This window comes from Strigops habroptila, chromosome 3 (assembly GCF_004027225.2).
Source record: "Strigops habroptila isolate Jane chromosome 3, bStrHab1.2.pri, whole genome shotgun sequence".
Lineage (NCBI taxonomy): Eukaryota > Metazoa > Chordata > Aves > Psittaciformes > Psittacidae > Strigops > Strigops habroptila.
In genome coordinates this window covers 74,245,200-74,261,954 of record NC_044279.2, presented here as the reverse complement: position 1 = coordinate 74,261,954, position 16,755 = coordinate 74,245,200, and the positions used below count along the sequence as shown (strand labels likewise).

The following is a 16,755-nucleotide window of genomic DNA, read 5'->3' as shown; positions in this document are numbered from 1 at the left end:
ACATGACTGAATCACTGGCTGTAGGAATTAGGGGTGACAATCAGAATATTGTGAGGGATTCTACTGAAAGTGACATATAATTAGACTCTGATGTTTTGCTGTACCATCTGATATAAGAGAAAGCTATTCCATTCTTCAGACTGGTCTTCTTCCAGGACAGAGCTATTTTGGGATGGGGTTTATACAGCTGAAATCAAACTCTATTGCTCCTATGACAAGTGAAGGGATAGCCATGTGGAGAGCTATCTTTTACAGACATTTAGCAGCTGCAGTTTAAAAAGTTTGGGAAAGGTGGGGGATGATACCTGAGTCTTCCAGAGGGAGGCTTGAGTCCCTCACTTGGGTACACAAGGAAGGATGGCATGGCCATTGAAGAAACAAGCAGCTGAAGACACTGAAGTTTGCTAGTGAAAATTGAGTGGCATGAAACTTGAAAAATATAATGCTCTGGTTAAAGACAAACCCAACTTCATTCTGTTGTGAAGGTAGATGAAGTTGTGAAAAGGATTTCAATTCTGTTGGTTCCTGCAATAGCAGGGGAGTTAATGAGGTGACCCAACAGATTTTTTTCCCATTCCCTGAGCCTCAGGACTTCAGTGCAAGACATCTTTCTTGGGTTAAAGGGAACTCAGAGAAAGTGATGACCAATACAAACTTCCTCTCCTCTCACTCTAAATGTGAGGTGGACTTCCTTTGACTTGAACTTCTCTAATTAACTCAAAGCACAGCTGTGTGTTGTGTTTATTTTTAATGTATATATTACCCCATATAACTCATGTTCCACTGGGCACGTCAACAGAACAAAAGAGGTTGGTAGTATCTTATACTGCTAGAAAGCACTATACTGTAAATGGTGACAGTATATGCAACTAAGATAGGTCAATATATGACAAATTTAATAAACTTCACCTACAAAATCAATAGGTTTTAGAAAATTCTCAGTATTCATATGAATTTGTGTGTTTGGAAGTCAAGGTTTCTAGTGTCCCAGGTTTCAGAACAGACAGCCCTTGAATTCTGAGCACCAGGTCTTCCATTTTCCCCACTATAGAAGCAGATACTGAAACAGCCAGAGAATTTCTCCCAAGTTCCAGAAATACTTAATCTCCTTTACCTCAAAGATTTGAACATCTGAACTTTTATGAACTACAACTTTTCACAGGTCCTGCGACATGGAAAATGCTGGCGCGCTAATGTCTTAATGCAGAACAGTTCCTTTTCAATGTATCCGTATTTCCCATCAAGTGGAAACTCAAGGTTTTAACCACTTGATTTAGAAAACTGCAAATCTTGATATATTAAATTATTTCCACTTAAGATCAAAACATTTTCTGACAAAGTAAACCATATGTAAAGAGCACCCATCTATTTTCTTAAATTGCTTTCCTCAAAAGTAAATGAAAAGCTATTCTGGTCAAGATTTTCAAGCATGGATGCTTAAATATAGGCTCTTAGGCCTAAATATAGCAGGGGAAATGAATCCTCTCATTTTCAGAATTGCTGAGGTCCTATGAAGTTAGTAAAATGTAAAGAAGTCAGTAATTTTAAAAGTCAGGCTATGAATTTAGGAGCCTTTTCTAAGGTACTCATATCTATTTTTTTTTAATCATGATGTCTTATCTTTGCATTTCAAAACTTCTTATCCTTCATCAGAGTTTTGATCCACTTGCTCAAGCATTTGCGGTCCATTCTTTTTGAATAGCCACTGCCACAGACTTAAATACAAAAATCTACAATTGAAAAATGGAGTAGTGAACCAAGACTCACTCTTCCCTTCGACATTATTCCATAGCTCAATTGTTAGCAATTCAAAAAGCAGCTGCTTGGTTGCACAGTCCTCTCTCTCCAACAGAGGAATTTTATTTTCTAAGCATATAAAAAGGTCAGTAGCCCAGGGGGTTTATTTCCAAAACCTATACTTTATTAAGGGAAGCACAACAAGGTAATACCTTTTATATCTGTAACAAATGGCTACAAGAACTTCAAAGAGAAATTATAAAAGGCAGCTTGGGAAATATTTTTTTTTCCTAATGCCCATATGACAATCCCTTTCTCATACAAGGGAGAATTTTAATGTGAAAATCATTAAGATTTTTCATACCTCTTCACATCCAGTATTGATTAAAACGCTCCCCGAACTACTGGACAGATCTTAAAGATGCACTAGCTGCCTCATTCATGGATCTTTTTGCTTTTTCTTAACTTACAGAAGCACTTTGGGAAATAATAAGAGATTTCATGGGCAGATGTTTATTTTTTTAAACACTGCTTTCTCCATGATGCCTCCACTGTTATGACAGCTAGAAAATACAAAAAGTGTGTATTATTGATGAATTTATATGGATCAGAGAAACTAGTTCATGCTTTATAGGTTTTGCCAGAAGAATCTCCCACAAAACAGAATGTTAGAAAAGTTGGAAATGATGACAGAGGTTTTAAAGTCTCAAATTAACTCCATTAAGGCAAAGTGGTCTCCATGGAATACAGCCATTAGATTACATAAGCTTTAATTACCAGCCAGTGTTGACTTGTGACTCTTACTTGGAAATTACATGTCATACTTTTTATTTTATTTAGATTTTCATTTGGTTTGCTTTATTCTACTTGTTCTAAGGAAAAAAAAAGTTTATTATACATACAGCAATGTATAACACAGTTTCATATCTTAATCTTAAAAAATCTTAAACTTACACTGAACTTTAACATTATAAGCAACCTTCTTGAAGCCAAGAGGCTACGTTGTATTAGAAAGCATTTGTCTGGTTGCCTGGATTTGTTTACACTAAGAAAACCACCACTATTACTATGCCCCTATTCCTATACGAAAGATGGAGCTATCCTATACAGCTACAGAAGTAATCATAATGTGTTCTCCAAAGAAGAGTGACTAACACAGGAAAAAAGAAAAAAACAAGCCAGTATTAGCTGGCACAAAAGAGAAGGTAATTTTTCACAGATTCTCAGGTTGACCTAACTGCCAGCAACTTGTTATTATTGTGTAATTTTGGCCTTTGTTCCCAAATGAAACATGCTGTTTAGCATGTCTTTGGAAAAGATAAGAGTACATTAAAAATAATTTTAGCTCTTACTCAAGTTAAGACTTACCTAAGCAGAGACAGAAATGATCTTTGCATCTTTATATGAAACTATAACTCGTGGGCTGCTTCTGTGGCACTCTAAGCTTTACAATTTTCAGAAATGAAGTAAAACATTGAAAATTACAAATGTAACTTGGACTGGTAGTTGCAAAAGTTTCAAGGAGAGTTATTAGCCACAGGATACTGCTTCAGCCTTGAAAAAGAAATGCAGATGCTTTGCATACTACTATATACACAGTTTCCAAAAGCACTTGCATTTCATTTTGCTGATTTGACCCACTATTTTTAGTGTTTAGTCTTTTGCTTTGGAAAAACTAAAATTAAGTTGCACTGAGGACACAGCAATATGAGCTTGGCTGTGTTAAATTGGCTCAGCCAATTTAACCCTGCAACAGATTTATAAAATCTGTCATAATTAGGAACTAGATGTCCAAGAAGGAAAGCAGGAAAGTTGCAGACTAGGACTAAGGACTTATTCTACAAGCCTCCCTCTGTGCAGCACTGCCAATGCATATTTATCAGACTGCAAGCCCTGCACTAGCCCAGATCTGCTGAGTCTCCTCCTGAGAACAGACTGTCAGTTATGTCAAACTGGGTGTTAAAAGCTGCTGGGATTTTGTGGCTTGAGCATACGTTTTCTAAAGACAAAACTGGAATCAAGCTCCTTTTCCATTGGGAATGAAATGCATTTCTGAACCACAGTGTTCTTATAAGGAATCAACTGCACCACCCCTTTTCCCCTCCTCTTCCCACTCCCTAGAACCTAAAGACAGATATATTTTCTCAAACAGTTCCAACAAGTAGCTTGCCTAAGTCTTAAGATATACATGGTATGACTAGAATCAGAAACTTGTTTTTTTAGACCTGGGGAGAACTGAACTGTTCAATATGCAGGATTTGCTGTATATTCATGCAAGAGAGAAGAGACAGCACACTTCATCTATAGAAACTCCTGCAGTTTTTATTCTTAATGACCCAGCACCCCTGCTGTTTTTTATCCCTCTGGTTCAAAGTTGGGGGTATAACAAATATGTTAATACATGAAGGGAAGAAGATTAGACTGACATGACCTCCTTTTCTCAGTATCTTTCTATTAGAGAAGTCGGGATTCCCTACAGAAGTAGGGAATTTAGGTACCTCTTTTTGTATCAAAATGCACAGCTGAAACACACTTTAATTAGTAAACTAGATGGAAATGCTAATAAATGTTCATGACATCTCCATGAATTCCAGACAGATTCACTGAAATAAGTGCTCTTACAACAAACACCAAATGGAGCACAGCCGGAACAAGTTAGGCTATTAAGCGTGGTTACTTTGAAGGGCCAGTTGTTTAACCAGTAGACTGTATTCAGGGTGTTGCACGGTAGGATTGAGATGTAATGCCACCCAAGGAGAACCCACACCATGCCTGGCTACATAACAACCACCACGATTTCTCCACAAGCACCTCTCAATTATACAATGTACTCTTGTTACAGGCAAATTCTTCACTGGCTGTCATCAGGTTTGGCTGTCTTCATCAGAAACTTCAAAAAAGGAAAAAAAGCCCCTCTCTTTGACAATATGTTTGGAGGCATGTTTGTTCTGTTCCTGCAAAACTATGTTTGAGATTGAATGTGGTGATCCTACAAATGATCCTACAAATCCTAACTTTAGAGATTAGGAAAGAAAGAGCAAATTTCTTCTCCAATGGAAACATACAGTCCTTTCAAATGTCTTGGCTTATTGGACAATGACAGCTAGGATGCATTCCCTGGTGCACATAAAGCGGTTAGAAGAGGCATCTCCATGCCTGTTCTCACTGATAACCCTCAAGTCAGATAGTGAACTTGCTACTGATTTCATGAAGCATACACTATCTAAACCAACCACCTCCAACTCCCTTAACTCATTCCTTTTAATGCAGCGTCATGACCTGTCTCCATCCTTCATTCCTACAACTACATAAATCCTACAAGAAGCCTTCTTTTCAATCATCATAATTTTTGAAGTGCATACTAGTCTCCAAGATAACATTGTTTGCACTTGGCAACCAACGCAAGGAATCTTGGTTTTAAATCAGTTTTTAGCTGATTTTTTTGTTTGTTCGTTGTTTATTCTCCAGCCCTCTTCACCACTGTCACTCTAAAGATAAAGATCCAAGGAAGGAGCATTTGTAAAGCATGGCCCTCTGCGCATGTAGCCATAGCATCAACAGATGCTTAAGAAGCCTGTGTTTTCTAGATGATAAGGAAGAAAAGTCTGTAAGAAACTGTCTCTTTCTTTGAGAACATATTCCCTTTATGGTGAACAACTTAATACCTAGTTATGAAAGCTAGTTCTAGGCAGGAATGGACTTAGATTTGTCTCTACATATGTTTTGAGAAAACAAGTGAGATAGATAGGTTATCTTGAATGTAATTAACTGTACTAAAGTTTCATCAGCTATACTGGACTTTATCTTGATCACCTCTGCTGAGCTAGACAAATCCTTTGAGATGAGCAGTACTGCTAGCTAAACAACAAATATGTTCTTGACGAGGGCAGAATCCACCAGACTTAGACATACCAATGTCAATTCTCTTTGTTTTGGCTTCAAATTTTTAATTAAACATATTTCCAAATTACATAATTCTGTCATTATATGACAGAATTGTTTATAAGTTTGCTAATTGCTCAGATGAGTGCCTTATATAAAACAGGGACCTTTCCTTTAAGTAACACAGGGAGAGACTGTTTAAAGCTTTGAGCTGTGAGATTCCTATTATTTACAGAACAGATTAGACTCTTCTCAAAATGGATGCAAGCACTAGAAGACAAAAAATGTTGCAAAGCTAACCACTCAGGGTGGTGAGGATAAATCCTGTCACCATAAAAATGCATATTTGCTAGAAATCCCTTAGAAACAACAATCAAAATAGATACCACCCCCCTTCCTCCTTGCAATATAAAGCCAGCTTACACTGAATAATTCAGAGGTCTAATTGGAAATAGATACAGTTTTAAAATTTAACAAGATTTTAGGATCAGAAAAATTCTGCACAGAGCATGATACAGTTTTTTACTGTTTTGCTTTTGTTATGTTTATTTCAGCATTGTTTTTCTTCTCCTGGCCCTCATCTAACATGAATATGCTACTTTTGGAAAGCCTTGGAAAGGCTTATGTTGACAGTGAAGTCTGCTCTCATATTTTGAAGACTTTCCCCTCTCCACCTGCATTCTAGCCAACCTCTTACACAATATTTACTGAGTCTTTTTCCACACTGCAGAAGGCGAGCATTTACACTCTTTTATGAAGCTTACCAAAAATGGGTAAAAGTTAAAATGGTGTACTAAAACCATTGCAAGGGATTGATGACTAAGACTATTCCAGCAGAGGACTAGAGGCAAACATAAGGAGCAATGTGGGGGACTGGAAAGCCCCACTTCAGCTAGCTATAAGAAGATCTTAGCACATGACATGAACAAGAGTCAACCTCCCTGGTACAAAATTATAACTCAAAATAAAGCATGTATTGAAACTATCTCCTTAATACACTCTTTATACTCTGTGAATGTTTTATTAGTCTATTTCTCCTGTTTGTGTCAACCAGCCTGATCACTTCCTTATTTTAATCGAGTTTCTGAAACTGTTGGAAAACATCTCTGAAAGACATTACTAAACTGGACAAGGGATATACACATATGCCCACACACAGTTTAATACCATTTCTCTTCTTCTAGAGCTGCTGTTTACTAAGGGAATTGGTTATTTTGCCTTCATAGTGTACTTATGCCTCCCAATTTCAGGATCTAACCATGCTCCATGGGTTAGAATTAGGTTGCAAAGCCTTCTGAGGGGCTGCAAGTAGCCTTTTCAAATGCAGAAGGGCAATAAATAATCTGACTTCAATAAAATAATACTGACTGTAGTAACAGGATTACTTAAATGTCTAAATGGGAAGCTTGAATAGTGAAGTAGCCAGTGTGTATTTATGTTTATGGATTTTAAATTACCATCTACACCTGTGCCATAAACTGATACCAGATATAGGCTAAACGAATACAATGCTGCTATTACAATTACTATTATTATTTTACAACATTCAGGAGTATGCAGATGCTTTACAGCACAGAGAGATACTGTCCCTATTCCCACAACACAACAGAGGTAGTGGGTAGATCTCTGATCCCCCTAATTAACTGTAGAAATCTTTACACAGGTGAATCTATTTGTGGTGGTCATAAATTTCATGCTTTTTTCCTTCCATTGAAAAAGGAACCAGAGAAGGGGATATGACTTTCTTTTGAGTAAGAGAATAAATGTAAAAGAAGCTTACTTAGCCACAACCAGATATACAATATACAAGAAAAGAAAGCTACCTTTACCTGTGAAATAAGACAGACTTGACAAGCGTGACAACATCCCGACTGGCATTGTACCCTGCACAAACAATGGCAACGTGGATGGTCTGTGGGAGAAAAGGCACAGAAAGAACAAAAATTAAGGCCTGCTCCTGTGTTCTATCATTCCTTAAGGAGAGCACATACATGACAGTGCTATTATTTAGTGCGGCGATTGTTAAAGATTTGAGTGGGTGTTTTGCAGCTGTTTGCAGCCCACTTGAGACAGTTTGTTAAAAACATCCTGAGTTATAACACCATCATCATTCCTAAGTCATTACTATCCCTAAATTGCATCAGATGCCTGAACAGAATTGCATTTATTAGCTAAGACTGTATGGGCATATGTGTGCGCGTATGTACATACTCCCCCCCATTTAGCAGCACACAAAATTCTGATTATGAAAACATGCAGACACTTCACCCTTCTGAATTTTAAAATTATGTCTGACAATTAGAAGCAGATATGCTCTTAGAAATTTTGCATTATTTCCATCTTAAGGACAGCTACAAAGTAGAAGGTGAGCAAGCTCTGATGGATGAGCATGACAGGGACAATTGGTTTGCCAGTGGCGGGCTGCATCGCAGTTATAAGATAGGACATGGGCTGTGAAGGTGGATAGTCACTTCCCTGCCTGTGACTACTATTATGGGCTGTACTGGGCAGTGATAATGTGAAGTTAAATACACCCCACACACACACATTCTCCCCACTCCAGCACCTTGGTAAATTATCACTTATTCTGTGCCTTCTTACCTCCCTTTTGGTATGAAGCAAAGGTTTACTCATCCCTTCAAGAGGAAAAGGAAAAGTGAAAAGGCGCTACTAGTCATTATTATTAAAGTAGTAAGTAATAATTTGAAAAATGCTGCTAAGTTACTCTTCTCTGGTGTTAAAATTAGCCACTGCTATTCCCTGGGGACAAAAGAAAATTAATCTTAGCAAGTTTTGACTCCAGCTTCTGTATTTTTCTGTTTCTTTGTGGTCACAGAAATGAAGGAGAGTTTACCATGCTGGCAGCACAAAGCTGCAATTGGGGACACAGCTGTGAAACTGCAGGGAAGCCTCATTTGGCTTCCATTTGAAGCTTGGTTAGCTGGTTTCTCACACACACAGCTCTCATTTTCCACAGAAAGCCCACTACGCCAAGAACAAATGAGGAATTCTGCCTCCTCACATAGTCAGATTCCCAAAGTCTGGCTTGTTACAGAAGCAGATTTACACAAGAGGTGGAATGAGTTGGGCATGTCTAAAGAGTCCATAGGCCCAAACATTAACACTGCCTGGTACAGGGCACAATTTGAATCATGTAATTGTCAAGTGGCTGTGCCGTTGCGAAACCTCCCCCTGAACATTGCAGCTGCCTCCAGCCATAGTGTGCCTCACAAGCTGAGGCACATTGAAGATGCGAGGTTTTAAGAGGACTTAAATTAATAAGGCAATCGCCTGTCCAGAAAGGTGTGAGAAAGAAAAGCTCTTGCAGTACGCTTTGGCAACAGCTCTGTGAGGTATTCAGCGCTTCAAATTTATGTTAAAGCCAACTGGAGTTGAGCATGGCTCAGCACTTCGCAAAAAGATTGTGTTTCTCTCTTGTGATAACAGTAGGGGAGAACAGACATTGCTTATTAATGCCTTTTATTGCAGCAGCGTTTTGTGTCATACTTATGGGCATAGGTGCACAGGTTCCTGACCCTGCACACACTGTCTCCTCTCTGGTTGCCACTTGGTCTTTCTCAGGCTTTTGGAAGATCTAAGATCCTTCCCTTCAATGCCAATTAAACCAAATAAACTGAGAACAGTGTCATGCCTGCTTTAAGCACTTCACCTGAAGACATTAGACCGGACACAAACATTCTATGGGTTTTGACAGAATGGCACTGTTAACATCTTTTTATACTACCTCTACTTGCCAGGAAAGCTCTCCTCGCAAACTCTCTCTCCATCTTCAAACTCACCTCAAAATCAGAGTTCATTCAGTCAAGGACTTGCCCACATCTGTTTTCCTAAATCAGTTTGTTTCAAAATTAAAAGCATGCTTTCCTCGCTGTCTTCTAGCAGGTGCTGTTGTTTTGCATGCTGTTCCAGCCACAGCACAGAGAGGAGACAGCACTTGCTGCTCTTCTTTATGTCCTTCTCCAGAGGCACAGGCATCCATACACCTTCTACTCAGCATCACTGCGGTGTTTGATATTACATATCACTTCTACCTGCGATCAGCCACAAGTAAGAGCAGTAATTCTCAGAGAATAAAAACCTAGTATTTTTTCCCCCCAAGTTTTAGCCTGCAGCATGCTGCAAAGACTCAGTCTGTTCCTCTCCTTTTCTTGATTTGCTTTCCTCTCCCTCATTGTTTAAGTGTTCAACAGGTAAGTCAACATGAGGTCATCAACCTGAACTGTCTGCAGATGTTTGCATCCTAATGAAAAGAAGTTTTATTTCCAGTTTTCTCCATGCTTGTTCCAAATACATGTTTGGATGGAGAGCAGATCAGTTGTAGTCAAATCCTGGCAAGACAGGGCAACAGTGGCTTGAAGAAGGAAGCACTTCAAAGAACTTGCATTCTCCTGAGTATACTACTGTAAGCATTAGCTCTGAGATTATAAACTGGTCAGCAACATCACAGCTCTCTCAAAATCCTCATTTTCCATCTGCAGATGGCTATCTCCATCCCACCAAACTGTGCACTGTGATTCACACAACCTCCAGACTTGATGACTGCAACACCTAGAAGCGAAGCCAAGTTCCACAACATGGAGCAGCCTGTCTTCTTGGTTCAACATGCCTCTCCAAACTTCTCACACCAAGGCTCTGCACACTGCACTTGGTCCTCACTGTTTACAGTCCATGATAATTACAGTTGTCTAACTCTAGCCTGGATATTCAAATGTCACTGCGGGACTAAACTGAGCTCCTTGAAAGTGTCCAGCCTCCTACAATGCTCTTTTTCAACTGAATGATAGACATGTTCATCACTAATAGATGATGCAAGAAGCCTGGACACAGGCCATTCACTAGAGCTGCTTTTAGACAATGGAACTCATTGCAACAACAGATTAAATGCTGATACTTCTTGCTTTCCAGACTCAATGAATTCTCCCTCTGTTTATACATACAGATATGAATAGATAATCAAAACACTGTGGAAGTTAATCATGCTATTCTTCCTACAGGTTGTGGATCAGGAACACAAACAGAACTGTTTTTGATTTTAAATAGTTTAGGGAGCACTCAAGCCCAGGTACTTCACAGCATTTAAGGAAGTTAAGCTTCTTCAGGAATGGGAGTTTAAATAATACCAAGGCGCATGCTAACACAGTTTAGGAACCATTTCTTTAGCCACTATAGACCAGTGTAGAAAAACTGTTTCTGAGAGCAGTATTTAATATAAATCTGTTCTGAGGTAATATTAATGGGAAGAAAAAAAAAAAATACCTAAAACCACATGAAGAACTGGGCCTTAGCTCCCCTGGTGATGAGGAGTATAAGATGCCTAGATAAACAGATGTTATTTTTTCCTCCTCAGGCTACTTTTTGGAATGGTGAAATAATGAGCTTAACAAACTCTTAATTAGTTCTTACAGATGAAAATAATCTTTGGTAAAGCATTTCATACTCCAATAATTTTCCAGTAGCACTAGCTAGGCCTTCCATTGCAGTTACTTAATCCTTCATAAATAATCATTAAATGTGATTAAGAGATATTAAAATCATGTTATAAAAATGTAAATATGCTACAAATGGTTCCCAGAGGTGGGTAACATCTGCTTTTCCTGTGTTAAGTTGGTCGGGCCCTGTTCTTCGTGGCTCTGGAGAACTACACACTTAAACCTATTGAGCAGCACCGTTATGATCAGTAACAATACCAATATGCCTGTAAAAATGCTGCAGATGATAAGCATTTTGTTAATCTGCTAAATGCTATACTGCTAATGAGCCATATAATTTTTTTTTTAAATATTTATAAATGCACACTTAGTTCAAACCAAATGCCCAGTTTATGGAGGCATAAGCTGGAAAGATACTGGGCTAACATCATAAGAGAGTCATATAATTCTGTCAGCTTCCATCAGCATTATGGTCTCCTTCTGAAGCCTGTTATTCATGTCTACGTCTGTGTAAGGACTACTCTTACTTATACTTCCAAGGTTTGTGTTAAAATTGTCTCCTGCTGGGAAGGCATGACAGGGATCTGCTCCCTCCAGCGAGAAGGTCCTTGGTTGGAACTTATTTTTTTCTCACAATATAATGCTGGTCCATTTTATAACATCAGAACAGCTTTCCTGTGATGTAACAGAGTAGGAAGCAGTGGTTGGAATGCAACAAACCCACTACTATTTGATACAGATCAAAATTATCATCCCACAGATTATGCTTTATCAGAGACTTAATGTTCATTCATTGTAAATGCATTTTCAAATGTTTTAATCATCACCAAAGACCATCCCAAATTAATTCTGAAATTACCTTCAGTAAATCTCAAAGAACTGACTCAATGAAACAACTTACTTCTAGCTTGCTTCCTTCCCCCACAGCTCCAGTCTTTTTCTCAGGTACCTTGTCTTTTTCTACCCAAGTTGTTGACCCTTGGTATGATATATTTCAGAGTTAGAGGCTAAAAAAAATCTAGTTTACGCCTCTGCAGCACTGAAACACAGGGTGAATGGAGTCCAGATACCATTCACACAAACACGGAACCAGAATCTACAGTAACAGGATAAAAGATGAGACCCCTGGCAAATCTGGTAATAAGGAAGTTTAATTTTAACTTCCATTGCTGTTACTGAATTACTGAGTGAATTCCTTAAGAAAAAGCTATTTCGTTATGAAAATAGTGTGCGGTGAGATAGGGGCACAGCAAATAAAGTGAGGTTTCATGTTTTATATCACCATTGCCTTCAGCACAATGCTAAACCCTACAGAGCAAGTAAATTTATTGGCAAAACACATCATAAACTGAAAGGCCACTTAAACTATTCCTCCTTTAAGCCGCTATTTTTGTGTCCCAGATTGGTAGGTACATTGAACAACCAAGAACTGAGATTCAGCTCGTCACTGCTTGGCATGACAATAAGTGAAAAGTGAGGCTCATTTATTGATGGTCTGAACTTCCGTTATTAAAATAAATGCCAAAATGCTCACAGGGCAGAAATTCAGACCCTCATTATTAGGAGGAAGGAAAATGAAAATCAGACGACTCCTTTTCCGTCTCCTTAAAATAATATTGGTTCTTTTCTTCCACACTGCTGGACAAAGATGTCTAAGTGGAAAGCAATAATTCATTTTTAGACAATACTGGATGTTTGCCCACTAAGTAGACTTTACTTAAAGAGATAATTAGGACTTCTTTTTCTCTCCCACTTACTTTCTTTTAGCTTTTATCTTCCCAGCAGCAGAAAGCAAGATAAAAAGTGATACGGTATTACCCTCTTTGTAGAAATAAATGGAGGAAGTTATTTTTGATATCTTCACCAGCTGGGATTGGCACAAGGCCTTTAAGCCAGGCTTCCTGCTTTGGATCTATCCATATTTGGAACTGTCATCATTCAGATAACTGACAACTACGTAGCTGGATGACATCCACAAAACTACTGGCATAAAATCGGTAAAACCAAACCAGAGAAAAACCCCAAAACTTTCTTAGAAACTGATCTTCTGTTCCCTGCAGCTAACCACACCTCTTCTGCACAGCTCATGCAAAGCAGGTCATTCCACAGTATCATCCAGAAACACTCCTCAAAGTGACTCAAAAGCACAGGCTGGCTCCACAAGCCACAATTTAATTAATGGTAAAACCTGAACTGTTCTAGTACAGATACACAAACAAAGGAATAAGGCTTTTGAAAGCACTGTGGCACTTTCATTTAGAAACGCATGGGGTCAATTTGCCACAGGTTTTATCAGCACAGCTGTATTGAAGTCAGCTTGGAACAAGGCTTTCATTTTTACTCCAGGTTTGGGGACACAAGAATGAAAGACAAAAGAATTCTGATCAAATAATAACTCAAAAGATATTCAGATGATTAAATGTTTTAAAGTTTTTGGTTTGGTTTTTTTTTTCAAGAATAATTAAAAATTATCTAAAAAGTTGCACCCAGTAGTCCTCAAAGAGGCTGGTTTCTGAACAGAAAGTTTTAGGGGGAAGGAGATAGCGATCTGCAATGTCCTTGAAGGATCAAATCTAAGAAGCTGTGTTTCTGGCAGGTTCCTTTTGTTTACTTACCTCACATTTTTCCACTGCTGGTTGCTGCCCACACTCAGAGCTGTTCCCCGCCACAATGCCAGCCCGCAGGCTCTCGCTGTCACCTGTCCCCTCTTCCATGGAGTAGGTTTTAGAGTGATTGCCGCGGTGGTGCGAGGGGCTGCGACTCTGTGCCAGGCTGAGCTGCTTGCGAAGCACGCGGTTCTCCTCCTCCACCTCCCGCATGCGGACTTCCAAGCTCTCGCGCTCCCGCTGGCTCGACGCCGTGTACCGAGGACTGTGGGGCTGGGATTCAAGTGGAGACAGCGACACTGGCTTCCCATCTGCAAGAGGAGGAAACAGAGCACTTCTGTCAGAATATACTTAGAGTTGCGTTGTCCTTTAATGCCAGCATTGTGAGGCAGGGGTGTGTTTCAAATCCAGACACATTTTACACAGAATTGTCACTTCAAGGCAATGCTTAAGACCATGGTAAATTTAGACAAATGTTAAAGTTCTTTGAGCTACAGGTCCTGCTAATTTTAATACCACACTAAAAGATAAGCATGTGTTTGTTTTGTTCTGGATAGGGCTGCCTGCCAGTCTCTAGTCTGGGAAGACAGTCAAAGCCAGAAGAATTCAATACGAAAACAATTAATATAGAGCTACATAGATTTTAGAAATGTATGCGAGACAAAATAATTTTCCTATTCCCCATTTCCTCCACAGTCAAGCTACAGCATTTTGGTTACCATTTTGTGCCAAACAGTGGCCCCAGCTGATTCACATGTGAGGAGCAGATGGTTTTTATTCAGCAACACAGTATTATGTGCTTGCTGAGAAATGAGAGGCTCAGAAGGACAGAAACATTCAATATACATGTAGGTCAAACTCTGGAAAGTATTTTGGCTGAAAAAGACAACAAGGGAATTTTGAAAAAATCAAAATGGTTGAATTCCACACATTTAACTGAAAAGTTACATTCTAGAAACAGGAAACACTTTGTTTTCACATTTTCAAAAGTTATCCTCATTTTTCAAAACAGCATTAAATAATGAGCTAGATATAAAGTATAAAAAAAGATAAATTAACCTAAAACCAAGGTCCATAATCAAGAACCACAATTACAACACAGTCTACCATCACCTCCCAGTACATCATTGCTGCCAAAATTTAAGAGGACAAATAGGGATGCAATTGATGTGTTTTCAAAGGAGACATATTTTCACATAACTTTTAATAAAGTTATATATGCGGGTAACAAACCCTCAAACTAAACTACTGATTCAAAATGTTCAATTGAAATCAAATTGAAACAGAGCAAAGACGGGGAGAGTTATCTACAGTGTCGTAACTAACAAGACATTCCTTTACAGTGAAGATAGGTGAGTATCTTATACTAAGGTATTTCTCTGAAATAACTTTATACCTGCTTATATTAAAAAAAAAAAAAGTTTGCTATTTAATAATTTTTTCCAATGCAGAGAGTCCCTTTGGCTTTATCAAATAAACACCAGCCTCAGTGGCTTAGAAAATGGAAATCATACAGTTATTGTTTAGCAGTTCTCCTTATCAAGTACGTTTCTCACCTTCTGACTCAAAACTATCTCCCTGCTATAATGAACTGCTCATTGCTTGTTCTCTTCCATTGTTTCATGTTTACATGAATAGTGAGCAGTCCTCTAAACTGAGTTCATGAAAAAACAGCTAAAGAAATCAAAACCTCAATTCTAACTTTCATCGTTGAGGTATACCAGTATATACACTTCCTGTTATCTATATAAATAGCTATCCTGGTCTTAATACACCATTTGGATAGACTATCTTGCATTTGTTTGCAGACTTTCTCCTGGGGTGAAAAAAAAAAATCTAATTTAGTATTTTTCGCATTAGCAAAGCTTATAGATAAGTCTGAGCTTGAAAAATGTCTCGAGACAGATTCTGAAGTTTGGCCACTGATATTTTGGAATGTGAACGCTCAAGCAAATGGTTATTAAAAACTAAATGACAGATTTGAAAAGCCTGAAAATCATGGGTGCAACAACAGAGAAATGTCAACATTAAGGATAGAACTATGCCACAATTAGAAGTGAAATAAACCATAGAATTCTCTTTCTCCATCCAGCTTGGAAGGCATGGAACCGAAATTGTATTATTTCTCAGCTGCTGACACCCAAGCTAGGAAGACTAAAACTCATTTGGATCTGATTATATTGCATTACCATTACTGGGAGTATATTGTGTAGATACTATTAGCTAAAAAGAAAACCAGCACCCCTACTCACCCACACACCAAACAATCTGTGTTAGCATCAGACATACAATTATCATGCAAATCTAGCCAAAGACTTCACTGGCAATCATCAAAACTCCCTACTTGGTGAATATCCAGTATGATACAGATGTCATTTATCTCTTCTTATTCTTGTCAGTCCATCTTTGAAGAAGGAGTAAGTGAGCTAATATAAGGGACCACTAATATTTGACTGTGTGTGCTGCTTGGTAGAAGAGTTTAACTGATTGCACTGCACTTGAGTTTCATAGTTTTAAGTAACTGGCAGAGTGATCTGAGCTGATATCTAGACACTTTTTAACAAATCTAAATCAAAACAAAGTAACATAAGCATAACAAGGTCTGTATGACTTTGGGAGAGAAGATCTCTTCAAGGAACATTGCTGTGCTCTGAAGCAAGTAGTATAATTTCGACTGGCGCAATAAATAGTAATAAAGCTATAAATTTTTATTCTTCATTTGGGCTTAATTTTGGGCCTTGAAAGTCTCAGATTTTTTTTTTTTTTTTTGTGTGTGGTTCAAGCCTTTTAGTTCAGACTTCTTGTGCTATTACAACTGTACCAAAGAAATAAAAATGACCTGCAAAATTCCATTGTCCACTAAACAAAACCCAAACCTGAATAATTATTTCATAGTTGACAGCGGTCAATGACTTATCACCACAATCAGTCCAACAATTCAGAAAGCTTGACAATATGAAAAGTTATGAATTCTATGGATTATTGAATGCATCTGCATATATGGAGTCACCTGTATTTAAGGCAAGAGATTTCATTACACCTTACTTAAGCAGAGCACCCTAAGACACTGAAAGAAATAA

At 38.3% G+C, this 16,755-nt stretch overlaps 1 protein-coding gene across 5 annotated transcripts in view; it reads right to left on the bottom strand.

The window, feature by feature from the left end:
- The window catches only part of LARGE1 (LARGE xylosyl- and glucuronyltransferase 1), a 277,729-nt gene that overhangs the window by 130,419 nt on the left and 130,555 nt on the right, over positions 1-16,755 (bottom strand). For all 5 annotated transcript variants that reach the window (XR_003990374.1, XR_003990375.1, XR_003990373.1 and 2 more), the window contains 2 exons: positions 13,685-13,986; positions 7,449-7,531 (listed from right to left, as the gene is read on the bottom strand). Coding sequence is in view for 2 of the 5 variants with exons in the window: in XM_030477990.1 (XP_030333850.1) it covers positions 7,449-7,531; positions 13,685-13,986 (385 nt within the window). In the remaining 3 variants the exon portion in view is untranslated. The remainder of the gene's footprint in view (positions 1-7,448; positions 7,532-13,684; positions 13,987-16,755) is intronic.